Source organism: Eleginops maclovinus, chromosome 9 (assembly GCF_036324505.1).
Source record: "Eleginops maclovinus isolate JMC-PN-2008 ecotype Puerto Natales chromosome 9, JC_Emac_rtc_rv5, whole genome shotgun sequence".
Taxonomy (NCBI): domain Eukaryota; kingdom Metazoa; phylum Chordata; class Actinopteri; order Perciformes; family Eleginopidae; genus Eleginops; species Eleginops maclovinus.
Genome location: NC_086357.1, coordinates 27,608,671 through 27,635,977, shown reverse-complemented (window position 1 = coordinate 27,635,977; position 27,307 = coordinate 27,608,671). Strand labels below are relative to the sequence as shown.

The 27,307-nt window shown below is 42.0% G+C and overlaps 5 protein-coding genes across 5 annotated transcripts; 2 read left to right on the top strand and 3 right to left on the bottom strand.

Moving 5' to 3' along the window:
• Positions 1-1,013: 1,013 nt before the first annotated feature.
• On the top strand, positions 1,014-5,543 carry nit2 (nitrilase family, member 2). The gene is made up of 10 exons (XM_063892258.1): positions 1,014-1,237; positions 2,194-2,312; positions 2,598-2,727; positions 3,450-3,538; positions 3,609-3,702; positions 3,790-3,864; positions 3,939-4,017; positions 4,328-4,426; positions 4,750-4,805; positions 5,031-5,543. The coding sequence occupies exons 1-10, from the start codon at positions 1,210-1,212 to the stop codon at positions 5,129-5,131; spliced, it is 870 nt and encodes a 289-aa protein (XP_063748328.1). The 5' UTR covers positions 1,014-1,209; the 3' UTR covers positions 5,132-5,543.
• LOC134870185 (ICOS ligand-like) lies at positions 4,662-9,446 on the bottom strand. The gene is made up of 5 exons (XM_063892257.1): positions 9,023-9,446; positions 7,971-8,294; positions 7,283-7,570; positions 6,649-6,822; positions 4,662-5,899 (listed from the first exon to the last, which is right to left on the bottom strand). Exons 1-5 carry the CDS (start codon positions 9,186-9,188, stop codon positions 5,826-5,828), a joined length of 1,026 nt encoding a protein of 341 aa, XP_063748327.1. The 5' UTR covers positions 9,189-9,446; the 3' UTR covers positions 4,662-5,825.
• Positions 9,447-9,925: 479 nt separating this feature from the next.
• Positions 9,926-15,522, top strand: gtpbp6 (GTP binding protein 6 (putative)). The gene is given in 13 exon segments (XM_063890542.1): positions 9,926-10,160; positions 10,799-10,900; positions 10,903-10,928; positions 10,931-11,099; positions 11,183-11,320; positions 11,394-11,464; positions 12,146-12,276; positions 12,357-12,427; positions 12,544-12,702; positions 13,582-13,790; positions 13,877-14,025; positions 14,161-14,313; positions 14,979-15,522. Coding segments are annotated over 13 exon segments (1,614 nt in total). The 5' UTR covers positions 9,926-10,057; the 3' UTR covers positions 15,112-15,522.
• Positions 15,523-16,832: 1,310 nt separating this feature from the next.
• si:dkey-66a8.7 (PI-PLC X domain-containing protein 1) lies at positions 16,833-19,929 on the bottom strand. The gene is made up of 6 exons (XM_063890673.1): positions 19,698-19,929; positions 19,309-19,445; positions 18,787-18,915; positions 18,551-18,706; positions 17,816-17,999; positions 16,833-17,668 (listed from the first exon to the last, which is right to left on the bottom strand). Exons 1-6 carry the CDS (start codon positions 19,783-19,785, stop codon positions 17,403-17,405), a joined length of 960 nt encoding a protein of 319 aa, XP_063746743.1. The 5' UTR covers positions 19,786-19,929; the 3' UTR covers positions 16,833-17,402.
• Positions 19,930-21,058: 1,129 nt separating this feature from the next.
• On the bottom strand, positions 21,059-25,809 carry plcxd1 (phosphatidylinositol-specific phospholipase C, X domain containing 1). Its single transcript, XM_063891798.1, is given in 8 exon segments — positions 21,059-21,841; positions 21,995-22,175; positions 22,336-22,458; positions 22,460-22,492; positions 23,654-23,782; positions 23,871-24,013; positions 24,314-24,502; positions 25,379-25,809. Coding segments are annotated over 7 exon segments (969 nt in total). The 5' UTR covers positions 24,429-24,502; positions 25,379-25,809; the 3' UTR covers positions 21,059-21,596.
• Between the last annotated feature and the right edge of the window lie 1,498 nt (positions 25,810-27,307).

The window sequence follows — 27,307 nt, the reverse complement described above, 5'->3', positions numbered from 1 at the left end:
ATAAAGCAGCAACTGTGAGAGTGCAAAACAGGATTCACACGAGGAAAATACAATTAAAAATAACATCATATAACTAACGGTTAAAACTAGATATCCTAACAAGGTAGAACGTAGATACATTGAATGAATATATAGACATATTTTAGTTATTAAATATATTTAAATGAGTAACGTTCTATTAAAATCACTTCACACATCTTCTAATTCCCCCACTGAGGTTTCATTTTTGGAAATATTCAATAACTCCACTATTACGCAGTGAAACTACTTCCTATATTAATGCTCTCCTGTTCTTATAATGGAATAGATAGATGACTCCAGAGTTGTAGAGTTGTGTGTCTCTTTGGTTAAAATACACAAATAAAAGTGCATTTCTTTGATTTTGGTAAATAAAGTCAATGGAAAATGTTTGAATTAGTTGCCATACAGTAAAAGTGTGACCAAAATCACTTTCCACAAACACACAGGTATGTATTAGACAAAGGGAAATACATGAAAAGAACTAAGAGCAGATACCGCTACCTATCCTTTATTTTGCTAGTTACTTTATTGGAGATACAGAGTTAAAAGGGGGGGGGGGGTAATCGGAATGGTAACTAACCACTGAGCTATCCAGCAGCTAAGTCCTCTGCTCAAGATGACACACACACACACACACACACACACACACACACACACACACACACACACACACACACACACACACACACAAACACACTTTTCATACAGTTCTGCTTGTATTTTAAGTCACTGGATAACACGACACAAGTTCTGTTGGTCAATTTGTCTCTAAAATAAAGACACTGGTTTAAAGAACAAAGTGGAAAAGGTCGTTTAGACATTTATCTACTAGAAGGCAGTAAGGCAACGCCGGCCCTGGACGCCTACCGCCTCTAAACACCAACGAAGAAGAAGAAGAACCAATGAGGAGACGAACTGGATTGGCAGAGAAGGACCCGCCCCCTTGTGACGTCACTTCCGTCACTAGACTTTAAAATAAAGGTTGTGAACGCCACATAAACTCTAGTATTAATATGAGTGTGACTTTAAGATGAAAAACACAACTGATTATAAATACTGTGCCATCAGTGTTAATGTTTGTGTCAGTGTGTGTTGTTTTAAAGACCCTCGCTAAACAAAGCCACTCTTATTCTGAAATCCTGAACCACATCCGGCTGTCTGCTCTGGACTGTGAACCCAAACAGACCCATGTCCACTTTAGCTAAAGCAATGTCCAGTAAGTATGGCGTTTATTTAAATGTATTTAAAGGAGGGCATTAAACCAAGTGCACTTACAGCTTTGTCTGATCTACACTGTGTTAAAGTTGAGACTGTTGATCTGCTGTTCTGTTAATTCAGAGTATTTAAATTAGCCTGTGCATACATTTTGTTGTTGTTGTGCTTCTTTCATTATTATGTCTCACATCCTTTATTGTCTTTGCACAAATTACATGTGTATGCTCGTTGTCTAATAAAACGAAATGCAGTTGAATGCATTAATCAGACTATATAATCAGTAAAATGCAGGGAAATAGAAACCGAATTTAAATCAATGCAATATACTGAATAATGAAAGAATGCAAATCAAACTGCAAGTTGGTTTCACTTAGGGACTGTCAATAAACGGTCGTTTTATCGACAAAAAAACAATGTTTGCTTTCAAAACCTGCTTGCTAAATTGCCAGACCTTTTTTATTTAAATTCTTATTGTAGTGTCGTGGAATGATGTTCTTAAGTATTTGTTTTTCATTACGTCCATGTTATTTGACACAGTGACTTTAAATGAATGCAGCATTGCAGTCTGGGCAAATACAAAGTACATGTTCTAACCAACAAACTGCAGTTAAGCATTTGTGTAATGGTTAATCAGAAATACATAACAGTAGAGTGCAGAGAAACAGATTTGATAAACTAAATTATGGGTAAAATAAACTTAAGAGTGGAACAAAAGTGGAGAAATGATCGTTTGAATGAAATTAAATCATGTAAGTGACATTTATGCTACAATAATTACAATACATGTGTGTTATGTGGTAGATGGATGTGATGTGCAATGATTTTGCAATTTAATTTATACATTTTTCATATTAGTATCGTACGTTATTTGGTCAAATCAGAGGTTAAAAATAATCAGAAATTAGAATGTATTCTAAGTTATCAAGTCGTTTCATAAACACAGTGTTCTTTCCTCAGAGTTCCGCCTGGCTGTGGTGCAGCTGCAGGTGGGGGGGGTGAAGGCCGACAACCTGAGCCGAGCCCGGAGGCTGGTGAAGGAGGCGGCCGGGCGGGGGGGCAACCTGGTGCTGCTGCCGGTCAGTGAGGGGGGGTCTCGGTATAAACAAGGGATTTCAAAACATTGACCCTCTGTGGTCCCATAACCCAGAGCTTTGAGAATTAATAGAACAAATGACAGCTACTTCAGTCCTATTCAGACTGAGATGAAGTGTGGAAAAGGGACATCTCGGGCTTTGTATATATAGATATAGCTTGTCTTATTTATGTGTGGAGTGGGACTAATGCAGCATGTCATTGTGTTACAGCCAAAGAAGCGTCTAATGTGAAACTGAAACACGTACTTTCTATCGTCATCGTTACAGGAGTGTTTTAATTCTCCGTACGGCACCAGCTTCTTCTCTCAGTACGCAGAGAGGATCCCCGGAGAGTCCACAGAGCTGCTGTCAGAGGCAGCCCGGCAGCCCGGAGAGAACCAGATCTACCTGGTAGGAGGTAAGGACTCCACCCTCCGATCAGTATGTAGTATCTCTACTTTAAAGAGTCCTCTCCTGCTGATGATCAGGTGTATATCAGTATGTAGTGTCTCTACTTTAAAGAGTCCTCTCCTGCTGATGTTCAGGTGTATATCAGTATGTAGAGTCTCTACTTTAAAGAGTCCTCTCCTGCTGATGTTCAGGTGTATATCAGTATGTAGTGTCTCTACTTTAAAGAGTCCTCTCCTGCTGATGTTCAGGTGTATATCAGTATGTAGCGTCTCTACTTTAAAGAGTCCTCTCCTGCTGATGTTCAGGTGTATATCAGTATGTAGATGTCTCTACTTTAAAGAGTCCTCTCCTGCTGATGTTCAGGTGTATATCAGTATGTAGAGTCTCTACTTTAAAGAGTCCTCTCCTGCTGATGTTCAGGTGTATATCAGTAGTAGTGTCTCTACTTTAAAGAGTCCTCTCCTGCTGATGTTCAGGTGTATATCAGTATGTAGTGTCTCTACTTTAAAGAGTCCTCTCCTGCTGATGTTCAGGTGTATATCAGTATGTAGTGTCTCTACTTTAAAGAGTCCTCTCCTGCTGATGTTCAGGTGTATATCAGTATGTAGTGTCTCTACTTTAAAGAGTCCTCTCCTGCTGATGTTCAGGTGTATATCAGTATGTAGAGTCTCTACTTTAAAGAGTCCTCTCCTGCTGATGTAATGTATCTGGCATTCGTTCGTTCTCCAGGATCGATCCCTGAGGCGGACGGAGGGAAGTTATACAACAGCTGCATCGTGTTTGGGCCTGACGGGAAAATCATTCTGAAGCACAGGAAGGTACGGGAACATCAACTCCAGTCTGTGAATGGTTTATTTCTCAGAGATCACAGCAGGTGATGTCTTCCAGATTCACCTCTTTGACATCGACGTGCCGGGGAAAATCCGCTTCCAGGAGTCTGAGACGCTGAGTCCAGGAGACGCTTTGTCCATGTTTGAAACACGTAAGAGACGATACTCCGGCGGCTCGTAATCTAACATGAAATACATCTTAAAGTATGACCCCCCCCCTGTGTCCCCCCTCCTCCCAGCGTTCTGTAAAGTGGGCGTGGGGATCTGCTACGATATCCGGTTTGCAGAGCTGGCTCAGCTGTACGGCAGACGAGGTGAGAGGAGGTTATCCAACTGTAATCTGGGCTGATTTGAAAGGTGATTTAACGTGGTTGTTCTGTGTCCTCAGGCTGCCAGCTGCTGGTGTATCCCGGAGCCTTCAACATGACGACTGGTCCGGCTCACTGGGAGCTGCTGCAGAGAGCCAGGTTAATGTTCATCAGAGGGAATCAGACGTCTCATACTGGGGTTGATTCAAGTTAATAATGGGACTGAAGCGACTCAGACATGACTACAGGAGCTTTGATAGAGAGATGGAGGTTGGGAAGAGGAAACCTGTAACCCCGGTTGGATCCTTTCTGCGCTGCATTTATTTAACATGTGCAATGTGTCCTGCATCAGAAGCAACACCAGACACAGTGAATGCATGTCAGTGGTGTGATAATAATGAACGTTTATACTGTTTGAGAGGAGCTTTCAGAGCCTTGTGATCTAAGAGGTGTCTTGGTCTCTCTGCAGGGCGGTGGATAACCAGCTGTACGTGGCCACAGCGTCTCCTGCTCGAGACGAGTCCTCTTCCTACGTGGCGTGGGGACACAGCACCGTAGTTAACCCATGGTACGGGAACAGGGACATGCGGCCCTCAGAACAGCTGTGTGACTGGAAGAGAAAGATGTCTAAGGGTTGCAGAAGAAAGACATTTGCAATAACGCTTTTTAATTATCAATTCAACAATATTGTTTGCACGTTCTTGTTAGTATTGAACAAATCAAAGCTGCAGAAACATGAGAAGAGTAGGTTTGGATTATTCATACAGTTTGGTTTTATTTTTGCTCTGCTAACTAAGTAACTAAGTACAGTTCAGTTAGAGTATGAATGTTTCCCTGAATATTGAGAGTGTTGTTTTGTTTTCTGTGATTGTTGTAAATTATTCGTTGCAGGGGAGAAGTGATCTCAAAGGCCGGAGCCGAAGAGGAAGTCATTTATGCAGACATTGGTGAGTGGAAGACCAAGAGATGCATGATATCTGAAAATGATTCGTCATAATGAATCACTTTAATGTTCAAAAACACAGGGATTTTAGCCTTTGCAGACCATTTACATGCATTAAAACCTATGGCACATACTACAGGAAAGGGACAACCCAGAAAAAGGTCCTCTTTAGTGCAGGACAGTTTTTTATTTCCTTTATAATCGTCCTGATTCCATCTCTCTATCCCAGACCTGCAGTATTTAGCCGACGTCCGGCAGCAGATCCCGATTACATCTCAGCGCCGACACGACCTCTACGATGTGACGTCTGTGCAGCGAGAAAACAGCTGATCGCAGAGAAGAGACGGACGAACGGACAAACACTGTCTCTGATGCTTCTCTGAAGTCTCACTGAGGAAACAGGAGGGGCTGATCGAGGGGCTCACTAAGAAGCCGTGATTTATTCAGTGTGATGCTGGGGCTCAAATGAGTTCAGAAAAACTACATTTTGATGGATTTTGTAAGTAGAACATTGTCATTTAAATAAATGAAAATGAATTATTTTAGAGCTTCCTTAATGAGACAATCTGCACCATTTAATGCATTTAATTTTAAACATTTTTCTACAAAATGCGACAGTAAATTAAATCAGCTTTGTCCTTTTTTTGCAGATTATATGATGTGTGATTTTGATAGTAGATATTTCAAATGTAAAAAGAAAATATGCTGTAAAATAAATAAAAAACTAAATCTCCTGTTTTAATCTGTTTTAATGTCATTTTATTTTCACACACAGAGAATAATATCCCAAAATAAGAACACTAAAAAACAACTAAAACACATCAAATCGTACCAGACAAAAATAACTGCTATCTGATAAAAACAAATATATTTATATTTATATATTTTGTGTTAATAAAGCTTGTATTGTGTTTTCTTATAAAACTAATTTTAAAGCGTATTTTTTTACAACCTACCTCTTGTCTTAACATTGAAAGGAAACCGGGTAAAGCAAATAAATATTTACACATCAGTGAACTGTTCTTTAAACCTCGCTCTCATTCCTCTCCGGCCTCATCGCCTCCACCTCCTCTTTGTCTGGATAGCTTCTTTTATATCCTGAAAAATAAAAAGACATTTCAGTAAATACACACGTCCTTCGAGATCTAGGATATATATCTAAAATATTGTTCTTATTACTTCATTTATCTGACATATTGAATTGTTTCGGATAAAAAGTGATTCCAACTATTTTGATAATTGATTAAAAATGTAAATCTTTCCTGAAAAAATTCTTTAAATGTTTTTTAAAACCTTGCAATTGTGAAGATTGAGCCTAGCAAAAAAACTTACAAATAATAATAAAATCTGACAATTTTTCGGATTTTTTCACAATTTCTGAATGAATTTGACATCGATTTCTTTGGACTTTTATCAGACAAAATTACTTTAGACATTTTTACAGATTTTTAAAACTTCTTCTCTGAGTTTACACTACTTATAAAAATAATCTTTTAATAGTTGATTAATATTTACATGATATTTTCTTGCAGAAGTGTCTTTGAATGCTGTCTAAAAATAAGAACATTTGGCATAAATTCTATTCCATAACATTCTGGACATTTATCACATATTTTTCGGACCTTTCATACAACTTTACACTCCTTTCACCTCATTTCTCTTGCAGAAATGTCTTTAAAAGCTATTTTTCATTCTCAGTTTCATATCACATTAAGGTGAATATCTTCGGAACTTTAACGACACCGCCTTGGCCTCTGAGAAACTGGGATCAATGTGTTATGACCAAACCAATAATATAGAGAATAATCTTCCGGATTAATCACTGAAAGCCGCAGAGACCCGTCTACCTCTGGACTGCTCCTTCTCGAAGTCCTGCTTCTTCCTCTTGCTGATCCGGTCCAGGTTGATCTGGTAAGCGACCCCCGTCAGCACCATCACTCCCACCACCACACACAGCGCCGTGCTGAAGATCCACATCGCCTCGGAGGCCCGGCTGCGTACCGCGCTGCGCCTCACCGAGTCTGAACACACAGGAACAGAAGAGGGTCACTTTAAAAACATTAAACTAGTTCCCTCGCGTAACCTCATCTGAATAACACAATCTAAAATAAACCTGATCACTGAATATTAAACATACAAGTACTCAAATCATTATAAATAAGTACCTCTAATTTGTACTGCATGTCTTTCCAGATCGTAACAGCAGTGCGTGTTAGAGACACAAATGAATCCCCTAAACCTCATCATACCTTTAATGGCTCCACTTGCTCCTCTTACTTGAGGACACTGAAAGTACCTGTATGATCTTTAAATAGATACAGGAGGCTTTACATGCTCACAGCTGTTTGTACGCCTTTTATTTTGGTAAGAGGCTAACTGAATTGCCTCCATAAAGTTCTCTAAGCTAATTAATTATATTTAAATGTCCTTTTATTTTCTGGCTTCTCCTCCGATGTCTTTCTGGCATTAAGGTCCACTCACAGGATGTGGAGGTGAGGGTCTCGTTGAGGGCGGGGTTCTTCACGAGGCAGGTGACGCTGCCGTCTTTGGAGATGTTGACGGTGAGGCGGCTGCTGATGTTGAACAGCCAGATGTCGGAGAGGGGGGTGGTGATGGTGGTCACGGCGCCCGGGGGGGGGTCCTCCGTGTCGTTGATGAGCCAGGTCAGAGTGGGCTCAGGGAAACCCCCGCTGGACTGACAGGAAAACACCGCCTCCGGCCCTCCATGCAGAGACTCCTCCCTCTGCAGCAGGGGGTCGCTGAAACTGGCTGCAACACACACCAAACACACACCAAACACACACCAAACACACACCAAACACACACCAAACACACGCCAAACACACACCAATCACACATCAAAAATATTGGTTTTTGTGACTAATATTTATTTCAATGCATTTTGTGTAAAAATGTTCTGGATGTTACACATGACCCGTGCATGCACTCTACTTGAGGACATGTCTTTAAATTCCAACAGCAGCAGAGTGAATAGGATGAATAAAAAGGACCATTTACTTTTACATGAGCAACCGTTGTGTTCCACCTGTGTCCACCGGAGAAATGGACACTACTACCTCAATAACTACCATGTTCAGAGGGTCCTGCAGGATTTCCAGTATTAAAAACAACTGGATGTTTCTGTATCTGGCAGCCGGTTGTCACTGACCTGCCGTGCGCAGACAGACGCTGCACAGCTCCGAGCTGCTGTTCCCCCCGGAGGTCTCCACCAGACTGTAGTAGGTGGTGTTCTCCGAGGCCTCCACGCTGGGCAGCTGCAGGGAGAGGTTCCCAGAGAGCGAGGCATCCTCCGGGGTGGAGAACCTGTGGACGCTCCACTCCTCCAGCACTCCATCCTCCCTCCACACCGACCGCAGCACCACCTCCTTCCCCCGCCGCCACTCGATGGACAGGTTCACGGAGGTCAACAGCTGGGGGAGAAAGCAGGACAGGGAGACAGGACGGCCCACCAAACCCAGCACACACTCCTCCTCTGGGGGGGGGGGGGGGGGGGGATAATGAGAAACCATAAATATTGAGTAAAAAGTACTTAAGTAGTAGAAGTACTCAGATCTTGTACTTAAGTAGTAGAAGTACTCAGATCTTGTACTTGAGTAAAGTAGAAGTACTCAGATCTTGTTCTTGAGTAAAGTAGAAGTACTCAGATCTTGTACTTGAGTAAAGTAGAAGTACTCAGATCTTGTACTTAAGTAGTAGAAGTACTCAGATCTTGTACTTGAGTAAAGTAGAAGTACTCAGATCTTGTTCTTGAGTAAAGTAGAAGTACTCAGATCTTGTACTTGAGTAAAGTAGAAGTACTCAGGTCTTGTACTTGAGTAAAGTAGAAGTACTCAGGTCTTGTACTTGAGTAAAGTAGAAGTACCAGAGTGTAGGAATACTCTGTCACAGTAAAAGTATTCTAAATGTTCCTCCAGTGAAAGTAGAAAGTACTCTCCTCTAAATGTACTTAAAGTAGCGACAGTAAAAGTAGTCATTGTCTGATTGGTCCATTTCAGAATAATATCTCTGATATGTTTTATAATGATTGATCATTAAAGTGTTCTCAGAGCTGGTAAAGGTGCAGCTAGTTTGAATGGCTTTGTATACTGCAGGGTAGCTGCTGGATTTACTGCAGGTGAACTAAATTACAATTACATACTCAAGTAAAGTATAAGTACCTCTAAATTGTACATAAGTACTTGAGTATAATACAGTCCTCACCCCCACTGCAGCAGACGGGCAGCAGCAGCAGCAGCAGGAACACTGTCCTCCAATCCGCAGCCAGGACCCCCCTATCAGGGACAGTCCGCGCGTGAACCACCAGAAACCTCTCCACAGACAGTCTCCTCTTTCTTCCGGAAAACGCAGTCAGGTCCATTCCCAACATAAGGCAAGCCTGACTTCACGTTCCTATCCTCAGGTGACACAGACACACACCTTCCCTCAGTGTAAGGTCCTGTCAGCATGCTGCAGCTTGTTGGTCCATTCCTGAGCTGCGCGTTAAATAAAAACCTCTGATAACATAAAGATATAAACTGTTAGCATGTATGCTCACTCACAGACACACCTGTAAATCTCCCTCAGTGTGTATCGCCATACATCCTGGATTGACTGTTTATGGAGAACTGTCTACCTGTCTGACTCGTTTTGACGTCACGCGGCCACACCCAGGCGCCTGCGTAATAATCACGGTGATGCTCCACGACATGAAAACGTGCACAGCGTGACACATCAGGTAAAACAATCACACAATATTTATCCTTTCTCATTTGATCCAAACCACAAAGAAGCAACTTTTTAAAACAAATGACAAAATATCTGAAGATCATATTCATATTTTATTCAAACAATTATTTTATCATTTGCAAAATAATTTCATCTTAAAACTATTCCAAAAATAAATTGTTTTCTGACTCAAACTATTTCCTGCTTTCTCCTAATTTCATGTTATGAGCCTAACATGATGAGCCGATTATTTAATATCACTCTCTTTATTTGAAATATAATAATAAATACATCTCGCTTTTATAATACAGTACAATGTTTTAGTGGTAATTATATATATATATATAGTTCCTCCTGTTGCTCCAGCAGGTGTCAGTGTGGCTCTGCAGGTTCCTGTCATCCACAAGGAAGAAGAACCAGCCCCACTGCGCATGCGCTAAGATGGCTGCGCAGTAGCATGATCTCTGTGAGTTTGTTTATGAGTAACTTAGATATGAAGAAGATATAAAGTTAGTTTAATGAAATGGCATCATGACAATACTGAGGAGGATCTTCTCTCGGCTGCCCCCCCTCCCACTGCTGCAGGGAGCCCCGCGCGCACACAGAGCCGCGTGCACACTGCTTCATGCTGCAGGTAAGGTGATTTAATACAGGTCAACAAACCCTGGGAAAAGGTGTGTAGTTCAGACCAAATATATACGAGTCCTGTGCCTGTGTGGAAAATCTGATATTCCAATGACTGATTTACCTTTCTCCTGTTTCCCAAAGAGCTAAATATATTTCAAAGATACTTCAAACTACATTTAAACAATAGCACTGTTTGTATTCATGTTTTCCGTGTGCACCTCTTTAAGTTCATCCCTATATTTCCTCTTAACAAGATTACAGTATACATGTATACCCACAGCGGAGGAGCCCACATGCTTAATTAGCTATTACTTATTATTTATGTTATATTTGGTCACTTCCGGCAGTTATCACCTGGCTGTGGTGGAAGGTATTTACTCCAACAAACAACAACAACAACAACAACAACAACAACCACAGCCTGGACTCTTCTTGTATCGGGTCAAAATAATGAGCCTCTCAGCGAGATAACTCAATGGGAGTTTTGTCGCTACATACAGAGTGAAACAGACTGATTCCTCTGGTGGGATTTATAAAGTGTGTCTAAATAAATTGCACAATTAAAGCAACAACAACAACAACAACAACAACAACAACTGTGAATGCATTAAATTGATTTCCACAAATACAATCCTCCATTCGCAGGAAACAGAAACCCTTCACAGGAAGCAGCTGCAGGACTGTCCTCTCTGTGCAGAGGGTTTGCACTGTCCTCCTCCTGCAGGGGGCGGGACCCGGATGAGTTCAGATCAGGGGTCAGCAGCAGCAGCAGGAGACGAAGAGGATGAGGAGGATGAGGAAGGAGAGGATTTCCTGGATGACCGGGAGGTGGAGGAGCTGTTCCTGCATTACGCTCCTGTAGACCTCACTCCGGGTCAGCAGCTCAGAGTCTTCATCGTGCATCCAGATGTGAAGTGGGGGAGCAGGAAGCAGCACCTGACCACAGGTGAGTCTAACGGAGGGGAGGAAGGACTGAGGTGATGTACTTCAGAAAAGAGTTGAAGTATTTCAGTCGTGTTCTCTGTGCAGCCGGGCTGATGATGGCGGAGGCCGAGGGTCTGGTGAACACGCTGGAGAACTGGAGAGTCATCGATACGCTCGTCCTCTCCACCAAAACTCCAGAGAAGAAGAAGATCTTTGGGAAAGGAAACTTCCAGCTTCTGACAGGTAACATGTGCTCCGCTGTGCTCTCTGTGAGTCTGGGGAGGTAAATATCTGACAGCTTTTACTTCCTCCTCAGAGAGAATCAGACACACTGCAGGAATCAACGCCGTGTTTGTGAACGTGGAGCGCCTCTCTCCCGGGTCGGAGGTGAAGCTTTGCACACTAACACTTTTCACACTCATGGGAAAACCAACTTGAATAAACAGCCTGATTCATTTTAGAGCAGCAATGATAGGTCAGCATTAAAGGGATTAACATAATCAATCTGCTATTTTTCACGGTGCAGTTTCCCTGTGGGAGCCAAAGAGCAAATATCTAATCAGAGTTATTAGACGTTGAAAACAGTTTTGTTAGACAGCTTCTCTTTCCGTCTTTGAGTGAAAGCTTCTTCCTGACCGCAACGAGCTGAGAGTGACACCCTAAACTAAAAATGCCAAGATAATTAAAACCAATCAAGCGACAGACAACTAATCATTGGTTTGTTTTCTGCTTCTGGTTTATAAAATAAAGTGTATTTCAGACATTTAAAGACAACTCCTTGGACTCTAGGATTGACATTTCTGAAGAATGTTTTGGGCAACCAGTGCCTTAAATATAGAGACTGATGAGAAATGGGGAGAGAGAGGGGATGAGGTGCGGCAAAAGGTCTCAGGCTGGATCTGAACCTGGGTCCACTGCATCAAACCCCAGCATATGGCCGCCAGCTCTACCCACTGAGCTATGCGACCGCCCAGGATCGCTATTTCTTAATATTTTCCGACCAAATAATGAATCTAGTAAATCATTTGACGGATTAATCGATAATAACATTTGTTGCACTCCACACAGCGGGAGTTCGAGGAGGCGTGGGGGGTGAAGGTGTTCGACAGATACTCCGTGGTGCTGCACATCTTCCGCTGCAACGCCCGGACCAAAGAGGCAAAGTTACAGATCTCTCTGGCGGAAATCCCTTTGTTAAGGTAAGTTTTCACCCTCAAAATGTCCCTTTAATTAAGGGTTTCAAATTGAATTGAATGTGAACTTTCTTTCACCGTGTCAGATCCCGTCTGAGAAACGAAATGGCAAACTTGGATCAGCAGGGCGGAGGAGCCAGATACATCGGAGGCTCAGGTAACAATCAAGAGAGAAATGGATACACACACACACACACACACACACACACACACACACACACACACACACACACACTCTCACACATGTCATGTCTTCCCCCCCCCCCCCTGCAGGTGAGACCCTGATGGAGGTGCAGCAGCGTCTGCTGAAGGAGCGGGAGATGAAGATCCGCTCGGCTCTGGAGAAGCTCCGCAGGAAGAGGAAGCTGCTGCGCTCTCAGAGGAGACACAAGGAGTTCCCCGTGGTCTCCGTGCTCGGATACACCAACTGTGGTGAGGGGCCGCTCACAGGGGGGGTCTGTTAGGGGAAACATTACACTTTACAGAATACAGGAGAGATATCGACACAGGAAACGGACTCAAAAAACAATCAAATGTAAATGTTTTTTATCAGGAGATAATTAGTATTATGGTCCAGAGACACGTGCACTAGATAAACATACTTATTGTGCTTGGATGCATTTAATTATTGCACACGTATGAATGTTTTTAAGGCTCTTAATTCAACTTTATTAATGCATTAGAATACATTTAATAATTGCCATAGAGTAAATGTAATTATTAAGAACAAATGCAAGTGTAAGTAAGTTAATGTTAAGTAAATGTTATTGATGCGCTGTATAGAGAAAGATGTAATTAATCCGCTTCAATAAATAGTCATTATTCTTCTAGGAAACATGTCTTTCAGATACTAGAAAATATAATGAATACACTACAACAAATTATTTAATCCAATTATTAAAAAACACATGTTTTATATTTCACCCAAATTAATTTAATGGATGCCGGAGAAAGAAGTCAATTAGTTCACAAAAATAAATGTGATTATTTCAAAAGCATGGATTCGATCTTTGCACTGTAATAATGGTATTTGTTCCTCAAGAAAAATATCATCAATGTGCATAAATAATTGTAAATGTTGCACAAAAGATCTTGTATTATTGCACTGGAATACATTTAATGAATCGTCTCAAATACCTGCAGTTGTAACTGAGCTAGAATTAATGTGCAATGGAAAAAATCCTTCTTGCTCTCGAATATATTCAATTATTCAAGTAAATAAATGTAATCACTGCCCTCCCTGAGACGTGCACTGCTAATATTAATCATGATGTTGGATGATGCTAACCTCACTTCCCTCTGTCTGTGCAGGAAAGACCACGCTGATCAAGGCTCTGACGGGGGACAGGGGTCTGCAGCCCAGAGACCAGCTGTTCGCCACGCTGGACGTGACGGTGCACGGCGGCCTGCTGCCCTGCAAGATGCCCGTCCTCTACGTGGACACCATCGGCTTCCTGTCGCAGCTGCCCCACCTGCTCATCGACTCCTTCTCCGCCACGCTGGACGACATCAAGCACTCGGTGAGAGCCTGCAGCACACAGCCAGGGATTCAGATGGAAGGAATCAGAGTGACTCGTTTCATTTTAAATGTCTCTGTCTGGTGCAGGATCTGTTGGTGCACGTCAGAGACATCAGCCACCCGGAGACGGAGAACCAGAAGCAGAACGTGCTGAGCGTCCTGAAGAACCTGGAGACCCCCGAGCGTCTGATGAGCTCCATGGTCGAAGTGCACAATAAAATCGACCTCGTGGACGAGTAAGAGAATAAAGCAGATAACCACACACTTTAAAAGATGTATTGAGAACGTAAATTAAGATGCAAAAGGAGACTTAATAATGAGATGTCATAGTTGTGCATCCATGTCTCTGATAATACAGTTCTTCCTGTCAGTTATGAGTGCCTGGAGCCGAACGTGCTGCCCATTTCCGCTCTGACTCAGCGAGGCCTCGACCAGCTGAGCGCAGCGGTGGAGGAGGAGATCCTGAAGTCAACGGGGAAACACATTTTAGATCTGAAGGTCGACCTCAGCTCTCCTCAGTTAAGGTGAGAGCGCTTTAAAGAGTCCTCTCCTGCTGATGTTCAGGTGTATATCAGTATGTAGTGTCTCTACTTTAAAGAGTCCTCTCCTGCTGATGTTCAGGTGTATATCAGTATGTAGTGTCTCTACTTTAAAGAGTCCTCTCCTGCTGATGTTCAGGTGTATATCAGTATGTAGAGTCTCTACTTTAAAGAGTCCTCTCCTGCTGATGTTCAGGTGTATATCAGTATGTAGTGTCTCTACTTTAAAGAGTCCTCTCCTGCTGATGTTCAGGTGTATATCGGTATGTAGTGTCTCTACTTTAAAGAGTCCTCTCCTGCTGATGTTCAGGTGTATATCAGTATGTAGCGTCTCTACTTTAAAGAGTCCTCTCCTGCTGATGTTCAGGTGTATATTAGTATGTAGCGTCTCTACTTTAAAGAGTCCTCTCCTGCTGATGTTCAGGTGTATATTAGTATGTAGCGTATCTACTTTAAAGAGTCCTCTCCCGCTGATGTTCAGCTGTATATCAGTATGTAGCGTCTCTACTTTAAAGAGTCCTCTCCCGCTGATGTTCAGGTGTATATCAGTATGTAGTGTCTCTACTTTAAAGAGTCCTCTCCTGCTGATGTTCAGGTGTATATCAGTATGTAGAGTCTCTACTTTAAAGAGTCCTGTCTCCTGTCCTCAGCTGGCTGTATAAGGAGTCCGCGGTGCAGGACGTGGCGGTGGATGCAGACGACGGCTCGGCTGTGGTGAACGTCATCATCAGCGCTGCGGCTTACGGGCGCTACAAGAAACTGTTCTCGGATAAAGGCAGATGACAGCTCGGATAAAATGCAAGAGAGGAAGAAACAGTGACGCTGTAGTTCTGAAAGGGACAGGATTTGGTGCTCACCGTTTCCTTAGAGGAGCGCCGTCAAGTATTTACTTAAATTTGTGAAACGGCGGGAAAAACTCATCAGGATCACGTTTCCTAATTTGGAATTTCACGTCATTTTGAGAGCAGCGCTACCCTATGAGTTAAATACTCAAAGTTCATGTTCTCTACTGTTATAACTGTAATACTGCTCCACTGAAAAATATCCTGGTTACGTTTTATTTCTCACCTGTTCCTGAGACATAAAGACAGGAGGGACGACCATCCAGAAAGACTTGCCTCTCGGAGCTTCTGTAGAGAGTTGTAATATTTGTTCTGTATTTATTGTACGGTAAATAAAATGTTTAAAACAAAATGTTGTTTTTGTAAAAATACTGCACGTTCAAGCTGCAGATTTAAATAAATACATCTAACAGATACAGCTATTTGAAACGACAGACTAAAGACTTCCTACAGTTAGAGCTTTTTATGCAAATGTGAAAGAGGAAATGAAGGAAGCAGATTCAGGATCAGTTCCTGTGAAATAAACTTTGAATAGAAAGGTTATCTGACTGTTCCTTTTACAAATGAAACATTGAAATGAAAGGATGTTGTCTGATGATGTATTTAACACACAGGAAATAAATCCCAAGTTCTCTCTGCCCTTCTGTAGAAAACTGTACTTGTATAAATGGTGGAACGAGCTTCCCACTGATATCAGGACAGCCGAGAGTCTACATGTCCTCCGTCTCAAACTAAAGACCCACCTGTTCCTTCTACCTCAGCGAGACATCAAAGAAAACGCACTTAAGACTTGATCTGATGCAGCAGCTCTTACTATGGTCTGGCTTGTCTGTGGTTAATATGTCAACCCTTGTTGTTGTTGTTGTTGTTGTTGTCCTCAATCTTTAGGGTTTATTGCACTTATTGTAAGTCGCTTAGGATACAAGTGTCAGCTAAATGTAATGTTTCAAAAAGTCTGTCAAATCTCATTTAAATCCATATCATTTAGTAAAAGAACAACGTTAGAGATGTATATTTAAAACACACACGGTAAAAGACACAGATATTTCCTTCAGTTCCTAAAAAATGCATATAAATGTATGAAAGAATAAAAAGAGGATTTGAGGTTAAATGTAGATTATTTAGGATCAGTTCCTGCAAAATACAGATGTTTAGTTATTTATCTGACGGTGTTCTTACGGAGGAACGTAGATCAGATATAATCCTGCAAAAGTGTTTTATTTCCTAAGTCATAAATACATGGAAGCATCAGAAAATAGATCCCAATCATTTATTTCTCTCACCTGCCTCTCCTGTCTTTCTTGGAAAAGCTAATATATATATTCTTTAAAAAGTCTTCAAGTAATAAAATATTCACCAATTCAGATTCTGTAAAAGGATGACGGATGAAAGGATGAAAGGATGACATACGCTCTTGTAAATATATTGCACATTGGAGCTGTAAATCTGTACCATGTGTTTCGTTCTCTGGAAACAGATCCAGGAATATGAAATCACAGATATCTTAAAGTTTCCTTCAGTTTAAAGGCAGCATAGAAAGAATAAAAAGAGGATTTGAGGTCAAAGGTTGATCATCTTTTCACAAAATAGAAATGAAGGAGCGTAGATCAGATATAATCCTGCAAAAGTACTTATCATAAATACATGGAAGCATCAGAAAACGGATCCCAATCATTTATTTCTCTCCTGCTTTCTTTGAAAACTGTACTTATATATATTCTGTATAAAGTCTATCTGTTATGTACAGTATAATAAAGTATTCACCAATAAAACGACACACGCTCTTAGAACGCTATATTTAAAATAGGAATTACGTTCTCTGGAAACAGATCCAGGAATATGAACTCACAGATATCTTTCTTAAAGTTCCCTTCAGTTTAAATGCAGAACAGAGAGAATAAAAAGAGGAAATGAGGTCTGCAGATTCAGGACTTCTGGCTCAAAAGAAACGCTTAATTTAAAGTAAGGGATACAGAGGGTTAGAAAAATACAGTCCTTTCTCAAAACTGTAAATAGGAGTATAAAAAGAGGTGGTGAGGGCTGCAGGCTCAGGATGGTCACATATTGCACATTAGAGCTGTATCATCAAAACGAGATGTTTCGGGTTAAAGAAAACGCCTTACATTGAAGTAACAGATACAGAAGTAAAAGGAAATACTGTTCTTACTCTTATTGCAGACAAACATAAAAGTATAAAAAGAGGACGTGGGGTCCGCTGTCGATACGAACGGATCAGGAATAAAAACGTTCTTCATCTGGAGCTTTTCTTAGGAGTTTCTGGTTGAGAGCGATGATGAGCGAGCAGAGAGGGAGGGGTCCCACGAAGTCTCCTGCGATGATGTTGAGGCTCTGGGGGCCCTGGCCGGGGGTCTGGTCCTCCACCCAGCCCCGCAAACACTCCCAGTTACTGAAGGTGATCGTCCGCAGGGACTGCCGCAGGTTCTCTGTGATGAAGCACCGATCCGCCGTCAGGTTCAGCCCGCAGACGAAGAGACCCTCTGCAGGAAAAACAAAACGTGTACAAACTATTTTTGCAGTGTGTTCTATGGGTCTGAGTGCATGTAAACGGTCTGCAAAGGCTAAAATCCCTGTGTTCCCTGCAGTGGGAGTTTTTGAAGCACATCAGGTGCTGGGTGCAGCCTCACCTGGACGGCCATGCTCTTTCTTCCAGTCCAGGTAACTGATGACCTCCTTCGCCGTGCGCTTGTTGGCCCACCAGTACGGGATGTCCGGCCACAGCTCCGGGTGCTGCGCTGCATGCTGGGAGTCGTAAGAGAGGATGACCTGCTGCCCCGCGGCCCAGAAGCTGCGCAGTGTGAGAGCCGAACCCTGAGGAGGAGACACCACGGGTCAATAAAAAACAAACATATCATCACCAAACTTCCCGGTTCATTACTGACCATAAGGTCATTATGTTTAGCACATGTTTAAATATGCAAACGTGGCATTTTGTTGGCAATATGTGCTAATTTGCATTAAAGTTCAGAATTCTTGTTGATGCATTAGAGTCAAAGGATGTTATGGAGGGGAGTCTGGATACCTCTTTGCACAACTCCATAATAACAAAGTCCAGTCATTCTCCCATTGTCCTGAACAAAACACACCATTTTCTGCTGGTTTTTCCTCACTCACGGTCATTCTGCGTCTCTTAGACGTCGTTTTTTATGTGTTTGTGTTGCTTTTACTTCTACATTAAGTCGGTAGCCCCTGAAATGATCCATTAGCCTGATCAATTATCCATCCAAGAGGAAATTAAGGTCTCTGAGCTGGTTATTGATCTGATCTCTGATACACTGTGAAATATTAGGACAGCAGACACTGACCATGTTCAGTTGGTTTGCTCTTCATTTACTTCCTGAGTTATAAAGAGGGACGCTCACCTTGTGGGGGCAGAGCTTCGATCCGAACATCTTCTTCAGCGAGAAGATGAAAGACTGATGCAGTTCGTCGCTGATTCCTTCAAAGTGGCTGCAGGCGAGGATAACCACCTCCTTGGGGTGGGAGTTCAGCCACAAGGCAACAGAGGACAGCGTTTCCTGTAGAGAGAAACCTTTAAAGCGGATCTGGAATATGAGAACCCAGACTGAAACTCTAAGGCTAAGATAGTGACACTCACCAGGACAGTGAGATGTGTGTAAATAATGTGTGTGAAGTAAAGGTCGCTGGAGGGGTCTTTGAGTTTGTGCGCAACGCGGAGATCGAGGTATCTGATCCCCATGGAGAGCTGCTCCTCGATGCTTTTGTCCTGCAAGGGAAAACAAATCATAAAATATGGAAATACATCTATGATTGTTTTACTTCATGCCTTGCATTTCATTCATTCAAACGTAGAGAAGATTTTGTGTTTGTTATTAATATTTTGTTATTTATTATTATTTTAATTTATGATATTGTTATTAGTATTTATTTAATTATTGTTCTTGTGTATTATTATAATATTTGTTATTATTATTATTTATTTTAGAATTGTATATTATTATTATTTGTGTTTTTATTATTAATTTATTTTGTGATTTATGATATTGTTGTTATTATTTATTTGATTATTGTTCTGTTGTTGTGTATTAATATAATGCTAATAGTTGTAATATTAGTATTTGTTTATATTTACTTCCCGGTAACCCTCAGTATTCGGTACCTGTGTGGTGGCCCATTTGAAGATGGTCGGTCTGGTGAAGCAGCTGAACAGTCCGTCCAGGATCCGGAAGCAGTCGGACTCAGACGGGACCAGAGGAGAGTTGATGTCCAAACAGTAACTCATGGCATCATGGCTCCCTGCAGAAACCCACTCCCCCCCATCGTTAAAGGTTTCATGTTCCAGCTGTTGGTACTATTTTTTCTAGCGGAAGCATCTAAATGTATACAATCACCAACAAGCCGTTTGGATCGACATTGTGAGTTAAGTCCTTGGTTAATTTAGTAAGAAGCCGGGTATAATGAAAGCAGTAAATGTTGTTATCTACCACTGCTTTAACATACATATCTGAATTATTGTATCACTACCACTGCAAAATGTGAAATATTTACCCGGTATAGCGAGCTGGGTGAGCGGGGTGTCCCACAGCTCCTCCGGCAGAGAGGACATCCAGTCCGGGCTGCAGCTCATGGTGCTCATGCCTGCAGGAGAAACTCACAAACCGAGATTAACCATGGGGTGATATCCTTTATCTGAGTCCTTTAACCCATCCACCTCTCACACACACACACACGCACACACACACACACACACACACACACACACACACACACACACACACACACACACACACACACACACACACACACACACACACACACACACACCTACAGGAGGAGGAGGTTCCTCATTCCTGCTCTGAGTGTGGTGGTATTTCAGGTGCTATAAGAGGTGCTTTGCAGGTAAGTCACGTGGGTTTCTGTTCTGTTTCTGGTGAATACAGATGTTTACACTTCCGCAAACTCGTGGCTGTGACGTCAGAAGGGGGCGGGGCTGACATCATGCAGCGTGTTCAGATAAACAGACAATACAGAATAATCCCAAATAAATAGTGGAAACGAATAAAATAGAGAATGAAAGGAGGATATAAAAGAATAAAATAAAATAGATCATTGAAATGATTAAAATGGAAAAGGATTATATAATAATACATTTAAATTAAGCAACAAAAAAGAGAGAATTAAATGAATACATTAAAATAGAGAATGAAGAAAGAAAGAATAAAATGTGAATGGAAAAATACATTGAAAATAGATTATTTTTTACTAGCAATTAATAAAATAGAGAGTAGAAAAGTGAATAGAAAATAATAAAATTGAAATGCAAAATCATTAAATACAGAATAAAAAACTGAATAAAAAAGGGAACATAAAACAATAAAATAGGGAATGAAAAAGTAAGAGAAATAATAACATAGGCTAGAGAATAGACTGAGGTAACGAACAGATCAGACTTGAAAAAGATCTGATGCCTTTTAAGAAGCACTCTGATGCTTTTCAGAATGTGGTTGGACCTGAACCCAAATACTCATGTTTAGCCAAATCAGCTGACGGAGACTCAGCTACACAAAGCCTCTGAAGCTGTTGTATAAGTCCTGCATATCCTCTGCAGCTTTTGTATACAATCTATTTATCTATTCATTATATACCGTATGTTGTCCTGATCTTTGATTCAAAAACCAGAAGCAAATACAGGAACAGAGACACATCACCAGTGCAACTCAAGTATTTCCTGACTGACTTGAATCACCAGCGGGAAACATCCACTTATTTAATCCATTTTCTACTTTATCAATACTGTCAAAACAAGTGACTTATGTGGACATTATCAAAGAAGAAGATATACTGTATTCAAACGTACTGGTGTTCCCTGATTCTGACGGCTGATTGAAATGAAACGAGGGCTCTTTGATTAAAAATGCTCATGTTTATTGGAAAAGCTCATCTCCACAGGCACAGCGGCGCAGCATCATTTAAAACAAGGCCTCACCTTGAGTCAGCTTGGGAGTAAAACAGTCAGAGGTTGGGTTCATGCAAATTAGTTTTCCATGCATTTTGCATAAGTGTCAAGTCTACTCTACGCTCTGAGGATAAATATATACCTAGCTGCTGCCGACACGTCAGAGTTACAAAGGTCTGGGACCTACGGTACAATCATATGTGCTCGTTAAATACATCGCTTGTGCTTACCTAAAACTTAAAAGGTGAGATTAGTTGCATTGTTTATATTGTTGTTATTGCTCTGCTGACTCCTGAAATCTGATACAGCACATTTGCATAAATAGTGAATGTAAACAAAAGTGGAAATATTAAAAAGTCTGAAATATACATCCTCCTCTTCGTCAGTGCATTTTATATCGAAACGAATAATTCAAGTACGTTCACTGCCACTAAACATGCCGTGGTTCTTCAAGTGTGTGTGTGTGTGTGTGTGAGATAATTGGAGAGCAGTCATGAGGAGTGTTTCAGCAGTTTCTCGTTCAGGGAGACGACGGTGGGCACGAAGCAGCTCTCCGTGACGAAGTCTCCGGCGATGATGTTGAGGGAGCCCCCCCCACCGCCGGGGCTCTGCTGCAGCACCCAGCTGAGCAGTGGGGGGTAGGTGGACACCACCAGGTCCTTCAGGGACTCTGTGGGGTGGGTGCAGATGTACTTCAGGTCCTCCGTGAGGTTCATGCCTGTGACGAAGAAACCCCCTGAAACATAAAGTGCAGAAGTGGAATTTTAAATATGGTATTTTAAAGTGAATCGTTATTATGAATTAATGACCCTTGCATCGTTTGTTCAGAGTAGCAAATCTACAGTTCAATGAACCTTAACTCCGATCGGTCCAGCCTGTGTTTGTTTACCTGGCCTGCCGCTCTGCTTGCGGCGCTCGAACTCCTGGATGAGCTCCTCGGCTCGGCACTTGTTGGCCCACCAGTACGGGATGTGGGGCCAGAGGTCGGCGCTGCTGCAGGACAGGACGTGTTCATAGGACACGATCACACTGAGGCCCCGGGTCCACAGGTTACGCAGGGTCGGCACCTCCTGAAAACATATTTAAGAGAGATAAGACAGCCGTTATTATTTTTCTATTCAAATGCATTCAAATTAAATTAGCATCCTTTTTGCATCTTGACTCGCTGACAGAAGATGCACGCAGATTTTCCTCCAGCCTCCCGATGAACCTCTGCAGGGGGGGTCTCACCGTTTTGGGGCAGAGTTTGGATGCGAACACGCTGCGGATGGTGCTGACCAGCAGCATGTGCAGCTCCGGGCTCAGGCCCAGGAAGTGACTGAAGGAGAGGATGAGCACCTCCCGGGGGTGAGCTGTCCATCCACTGCCTGATCTCCAGCAGCACCGCCTGCAGAGAGCAGACACGCGTTAAAGAGGCCCTACTCCCGCTCCAAAGTGGTTCTCTGGGTTTCAGTGTAAGTAAACGGTCTGAAACGCCTCCATTGGACTCCTTTTTTACTTCTGGAACAAAGATGAGATGAAATATTTGGACTCAGAAGACAAGGAGGACACTGAAGAGCTCGAACTGATGTCAGACGTTGAAGACTTAATGGAATTGAAGCCAATGACATTTGGCTGCAGCGACAAGGTGACACAGCTCCAACCCAAAGGGCTCTGAAGCTCTCCAATATTTCATTATTCCTAAGAGAATAATCTACGTTTGATACCAAGTCAAAGCGAGCTCTGTTCTAGCAGGGAGTGATAATCCACCCGATGAGAGGGACTCCCTGATGTCTCTGCTCTCTGACTCTGTGCGTCAGCGGTGTCCTGTTCTTATCTGAAGAAGAGATTGTTTTATGAGTGTTTTGGGCAAACCGTATCAACTACTGAGGTCATACCAACACACTGCCAAGATTACCTGCAGGAGGGAGAGGAGAGGCAGGAGCTAAGATGACTACAAGTAAACTAAAGGGCCAAGTAGAAAACCACAAGAGACGTCACTATCCAACACAGTGTACGTGATAGGCTACGTACGCTCTTTAAAGTAGAGACTACATACTGATATACACCTGAACATCAGCAGGAGAGGACTCTTTAAAGTAGAGACACTACATACTGATATACACCTGAACATCAGCAGGAGAGGACTCTTTAAAGTAGAGACACTACATACTGACATACACCTGAACATCAGCAGGAGAGGACTCTTTAAAGTAGAGACATTACATACTGATATACACCTGAACATCAGCAGGAGAGGACTCTTTAAAGTAGAGACTCTACATACTGATATACACCTGAACATCAGCAGGAGAGGACTCTTTAAAGTAGAGACACTACATACTGATATACACCTGAACATCAGCAGGAGAGGACTCTTTAAAGTAGAGACACTACATACTGATATACACCTGAACATCAGCAGGAGAGGACTCTTTAAAGTAGAGACACTACATACTGATATACACCTGAACATCAGCAGGAGAGGACTCTTTAAAGTAGAGACACTACATACTGATATGAACCGTGTGTGTGTGTGTGTGTGTGTGTGTGTGTGTGTGTGTGTTACCTCCACAGTGAGCGTGGTGTACACTCCGTGGTAGAAGTAGAGGTCTGTGGACGTGTCGTTGGGTCGGTGAGCGATCCTCAGGTCACAGTATCTGACCCCCGAGTCCAGCTGCTGCTTTATACCGACCTCCTGCAACACGAGAGAGGGAGACAATAAGAGCGATTATTAAAAACTAATATCTCTCCACAGTTTCTGTTTATTCCCTGTGACGTCTCACCTGTGTAATGGCCCACTTGTAGACGAAGGGCCGGATGAGAGGCTTCATGAATTTGTCGAGTTTCTGCAGCAGGTCGGGCTGCGTGAGGTCCACCGGAGAGCGGTCGTTCATATCCAGACAGTACGTGATCGCATTGTGGCTGCCTGCAAGTAGACGTATCAGCGTGTCATGAAATGGATTTAAAGCAATTGCAAATCATGATGATGCTGTTCATGTAAGAAATGACAACAGTCTCCCTATAATTAACAAAATAAGCATCACAGATCAAACCAAACATCTCAGATGACCTCCCTTCAGCCCAGTCTGCTCTGATTGGTTAGCTGGCCGGCTCTGTTGTGATTGGTCTGAACGCTTAGAGATGTCCCGCCCCTTTAGGATATCACATACAATGAGTTGGAGCGCTAGCCAATAGGAGCGCAAGTGTTACATAGTGATGTCACTACCTGGGATGGCCAGCTGGTTCAGCGGGGTGTCCCAGAGGGGGGGAGGCAGCAGGGACATCCAGCTCTCCATTGGCAGCTCCCCCAGGCTCGGCTTCCTCTCCAGGCGGGAGGACATGCTGAGAACCAGGGTCTGAAAACATGAATCGTGGGGTAGGGGTTTATGATCCTTCCTGGCAGGTAGAGAGGAGTCTGTAATGTCAATTCAAATAATACAGAAGAGGGTCAGGGCTGATTTTCAGGGATACATTTTAAACCTAAAATGTAATTGAAATTTTGGGTCAAATTTTTCATAATTAAAATGAAATGATGAGAATAAAAATCTAGAATTCAAAGAAATAAAGAAAAATAATGTAGGTTGAATTTTAAAATGTCCATCTCAAAGATATATAGTTGAAATATTACTAAAGTAAACATTCAGAAGGAACTTGGGATGCTGAAATAGGTTGTGAATAAATTTGAAATTCCAAGTTCCTATTTTCCAACTCCTGCTAAAAATTACAAAGCAGAAATCCTGTAAACGTACTCATGACATTTCTGCTGTTTTCAAATATTCCAAAAAGTTTAGAACAATCTAAGCATCTGAAAGTTAGTCGAAATATCTAAATAAAAGTAAAAATGTAAGAAAGAGTTGGATTTTCACAAACATTGAAAACGACAGGATGTTAAAACATGACTTTATTATTCAGCTTGATTCTTATATCTCAAATAGCAAAAATAAAGAACTACTCCTTTAATACCAACAACTTCAAAGAAAATGTTTCTCGAAATTGAAACTTTATTCTCAAAATGAATTAAAATTTGTTTTTAGAAATCCTAAAAAAAACGAACAAATTTGTGAAAATTTCCTCGAGAAGTTTCAACTTTGCTCTGAAATGTTCCAGTTTAATCTCAAACTGTACAAATAAACAAATCCTCCAAATGTTCTACTCTATTCTCATCATTTGAACTCTATTCTCATCATTTGAACTTTATTCTCATCATGCAAATTGCATCCTTCCTGTGTATTTCCTCATGCATGGCCGTCTCACTCTTCCATACTTGCAGCACAGACAGTTTCTCTCTCACCTCTTTAACCGGCTTCCTCTCAGAACCTGCAGAACCGGCAGAACCGGAGCGACCAGCACACGGAAACACAGACACTAAAGGAAGTCCATCCCACACAACATGTCATGGCTGAGCAGAACCAAACCTGCAGGACAGACCCTCCGCAGCTCAGCCTGGAAACACCTGCTCAGCCCTGGGGAGGAGGAGCACAGCGGGCCCGGTGCATTGTACCTCCGGTTACCGGGGATCCATGACGGAGTAATGTCCAGGTTATTGTGCTGCAGGTGATCCACATGCACCGGCTGTTTGTCGTTGCTGAGGCGGAGCTGTGGGGCATGCGGGCCTGGGAGAGGAGGAGGAGGAGGAGGAGGAGGAGGAGGAGGATCCGCGGATCAGCAGATGCAGAGCGGCTTCCTCCTCTTAAAGAGCCCGCTGAGAGGAGGGCAGGGGCGGACTCAGGCTGTCTGAGGGCCGCGGAGATACAGCGGTGCAGGAATGAGTCCTCAAACACAAGCATGAGTCAGCATTTTAGCACTTCCGGTTCCGTTGTCAGGTCTGCAGCATATAGCAGCTGATTCATTCAATGTGTATTTGTTATATTAAGGATAACTTTGAGGGAGCTTGATCTCCACTGCTCTGAGAGGCTCCATTGGTTGCTTTCCATCCTTGTTTTAATTCCCCTCTGGCTGGCAGACAACTCTCTAGTGAACTGGACATAACATGCACTCTCTACACTTAACATTGTGCATCTATATTATATTTGATTTCATATTCCATTTCATTGCACTATTTACTGTCTGTATATTCCTTATTTTTATTTCTAATGATTTGTTTTGCTTCATATTGTGTTTTGCTGCTGTAACGACAAAAGGTCCCAGTTTGGGGTTAATAACTGATTCTGATTCTGGAGATCATTTTTTAAATCTACACATTCATTTATTTTTATTTGCGTTTTAAACAATGTGCATAAGATTCAAAAACGTCCTATTTTTATGGATTTATTTGTGTATTATTATTTTTTATTATGACATTTGCACAAAATGTAGTATTTATTTGTATCTTATTTCAAAAGTTTCTTCATTTCTTGTTTTATTAGTCTTTTATTTAGCCTCTATGGCACTTTATTTTTAGGAACATACATGAGGGGGTCCCCCGGGTACTCTCCAATCAGCCAATCTGAAACGCCCCATTAAAGATGTTGGATGGTTTTTAAAATCTCTTCACATACATGTAAAGAATAGGAACAGTCTGAAGTGCACAGGGTCCCTCTATGACACATTTCTGTTTGTAAATTATTTAGATTTTATGATTCTTTAGTATAATTGCCTCTTAAATGTGTAGTTTTGGATGTCTCTAAGTGAGTGTGTGTCCCATACATCACCGTTTGGTACATCTGTAAATGTACCTAAAGCAGTAAACAGGTCCCTGACCTTCGCACAGAAACAGATGATAGATTAAGTCTTCTGTTTGTTTGAGATATCGCGGCGCTCAGGATTTATTTCAGCTTCTTCAGCAGCTCAATAATCCTGCAGCAGCACTAACGGTGTGTGGAAACCAGGAAAACTGCATCAGGAAAAGCCAACGCTGCTGATTTACAATCAAACTCCATCACTTTTCCCTCTCTGCCTCGAACAGCTGAGGTTTAACTCAACAGTGATTTTGATTCCTGTTTCTACATGCTGGCTGAAACCTAAAGTCAAAGCTCTGCATGATTGAGGGGGGAACGGGTGAATGACTCGTAGTATGTAAAGGGCTTTGAGGGGTCGCTGCTGTTAAATATTGTATTAATATCAATCAAGGATAATAAAAACCTACTTCCTATTTTACATGTTGACATGAACACAATATTTTGGTTTTTGCAAGATAAAATATTCTCATTTATAAAAGAAAGTGTCGGTGATATTTGTTTATTAAAAGACTTTGATTTTGAGGCCTTTTGTTGTATTGTGA

Excerpts from the sequence above, each read along its gene's own strand:
- si:dkey-66a8.7 (XM_063890673.1), bottom strand. The coding sequence starts at position 19,785 with ATGAGCACCATGAGCTGCAGCCCGGACTGGATGTCCTCTCTGCCGGAG. Across the intron at positions 18,707-18,786 it reads ACACACATCTCACTGTCCTG|GAAACGCTGTCCTCTGTTGC; the intron begins GTGAGTGTCACT and ends TTCTCTCTACAG. Across the intron at positions 18,000-18,550 it reads CGAAGCTCTGCCCCCACAAG|GGTTCGGCTCTCACACTGCG; the intron begins GTGAGCGTCCCT and ends TCTCCTCCTCAG.
- LOC134870185 (XM_063892257.1), bottom strand. The coding sequence starts at position 9,188 with ATGTTGGGAATGGACCTGACTGCGTTTTCCGGAAGAAAGAGGAGACTG. Across the intron at positions 8,295-9,022 it reads GCCCGTCTGCTGCAGTGGGG|AGGAGGAGTGTGTGCTGGGT; the intron begins GTGAGGACTGTA and ends CCCCCCCCCCAG. Across the intron at positions 5,900-6,648 it reads CGAGAAGGAGCAGTCCAGAG|GATATAAAAGAAGCTATCCA; the intron begins GTAGACGGGTCT and ends TTTATTTTTCAG.
- nit2 (XM_063892258.1), top strand. The coding sequence starts at position 1,210 with ATGTCCACTTTAGCTAAAGCAATGTCCA. Across the intron at positions 3,703-3,789 it reads TTTGTCCATGTTTGAAACAC|CGTTCTGTAAAGTGGGCGTG; the intron begins GTAAGAGACGAT and ends CCCTCCTCCCAG. Across the intron at positions 4,427-4,749 it reads AGCACCGTAGTTAACCCATG|GGGAGAAGTGATCTCAAAGG; the intron begins GTACGGGAACAG and ends TATTCGTTGCAG.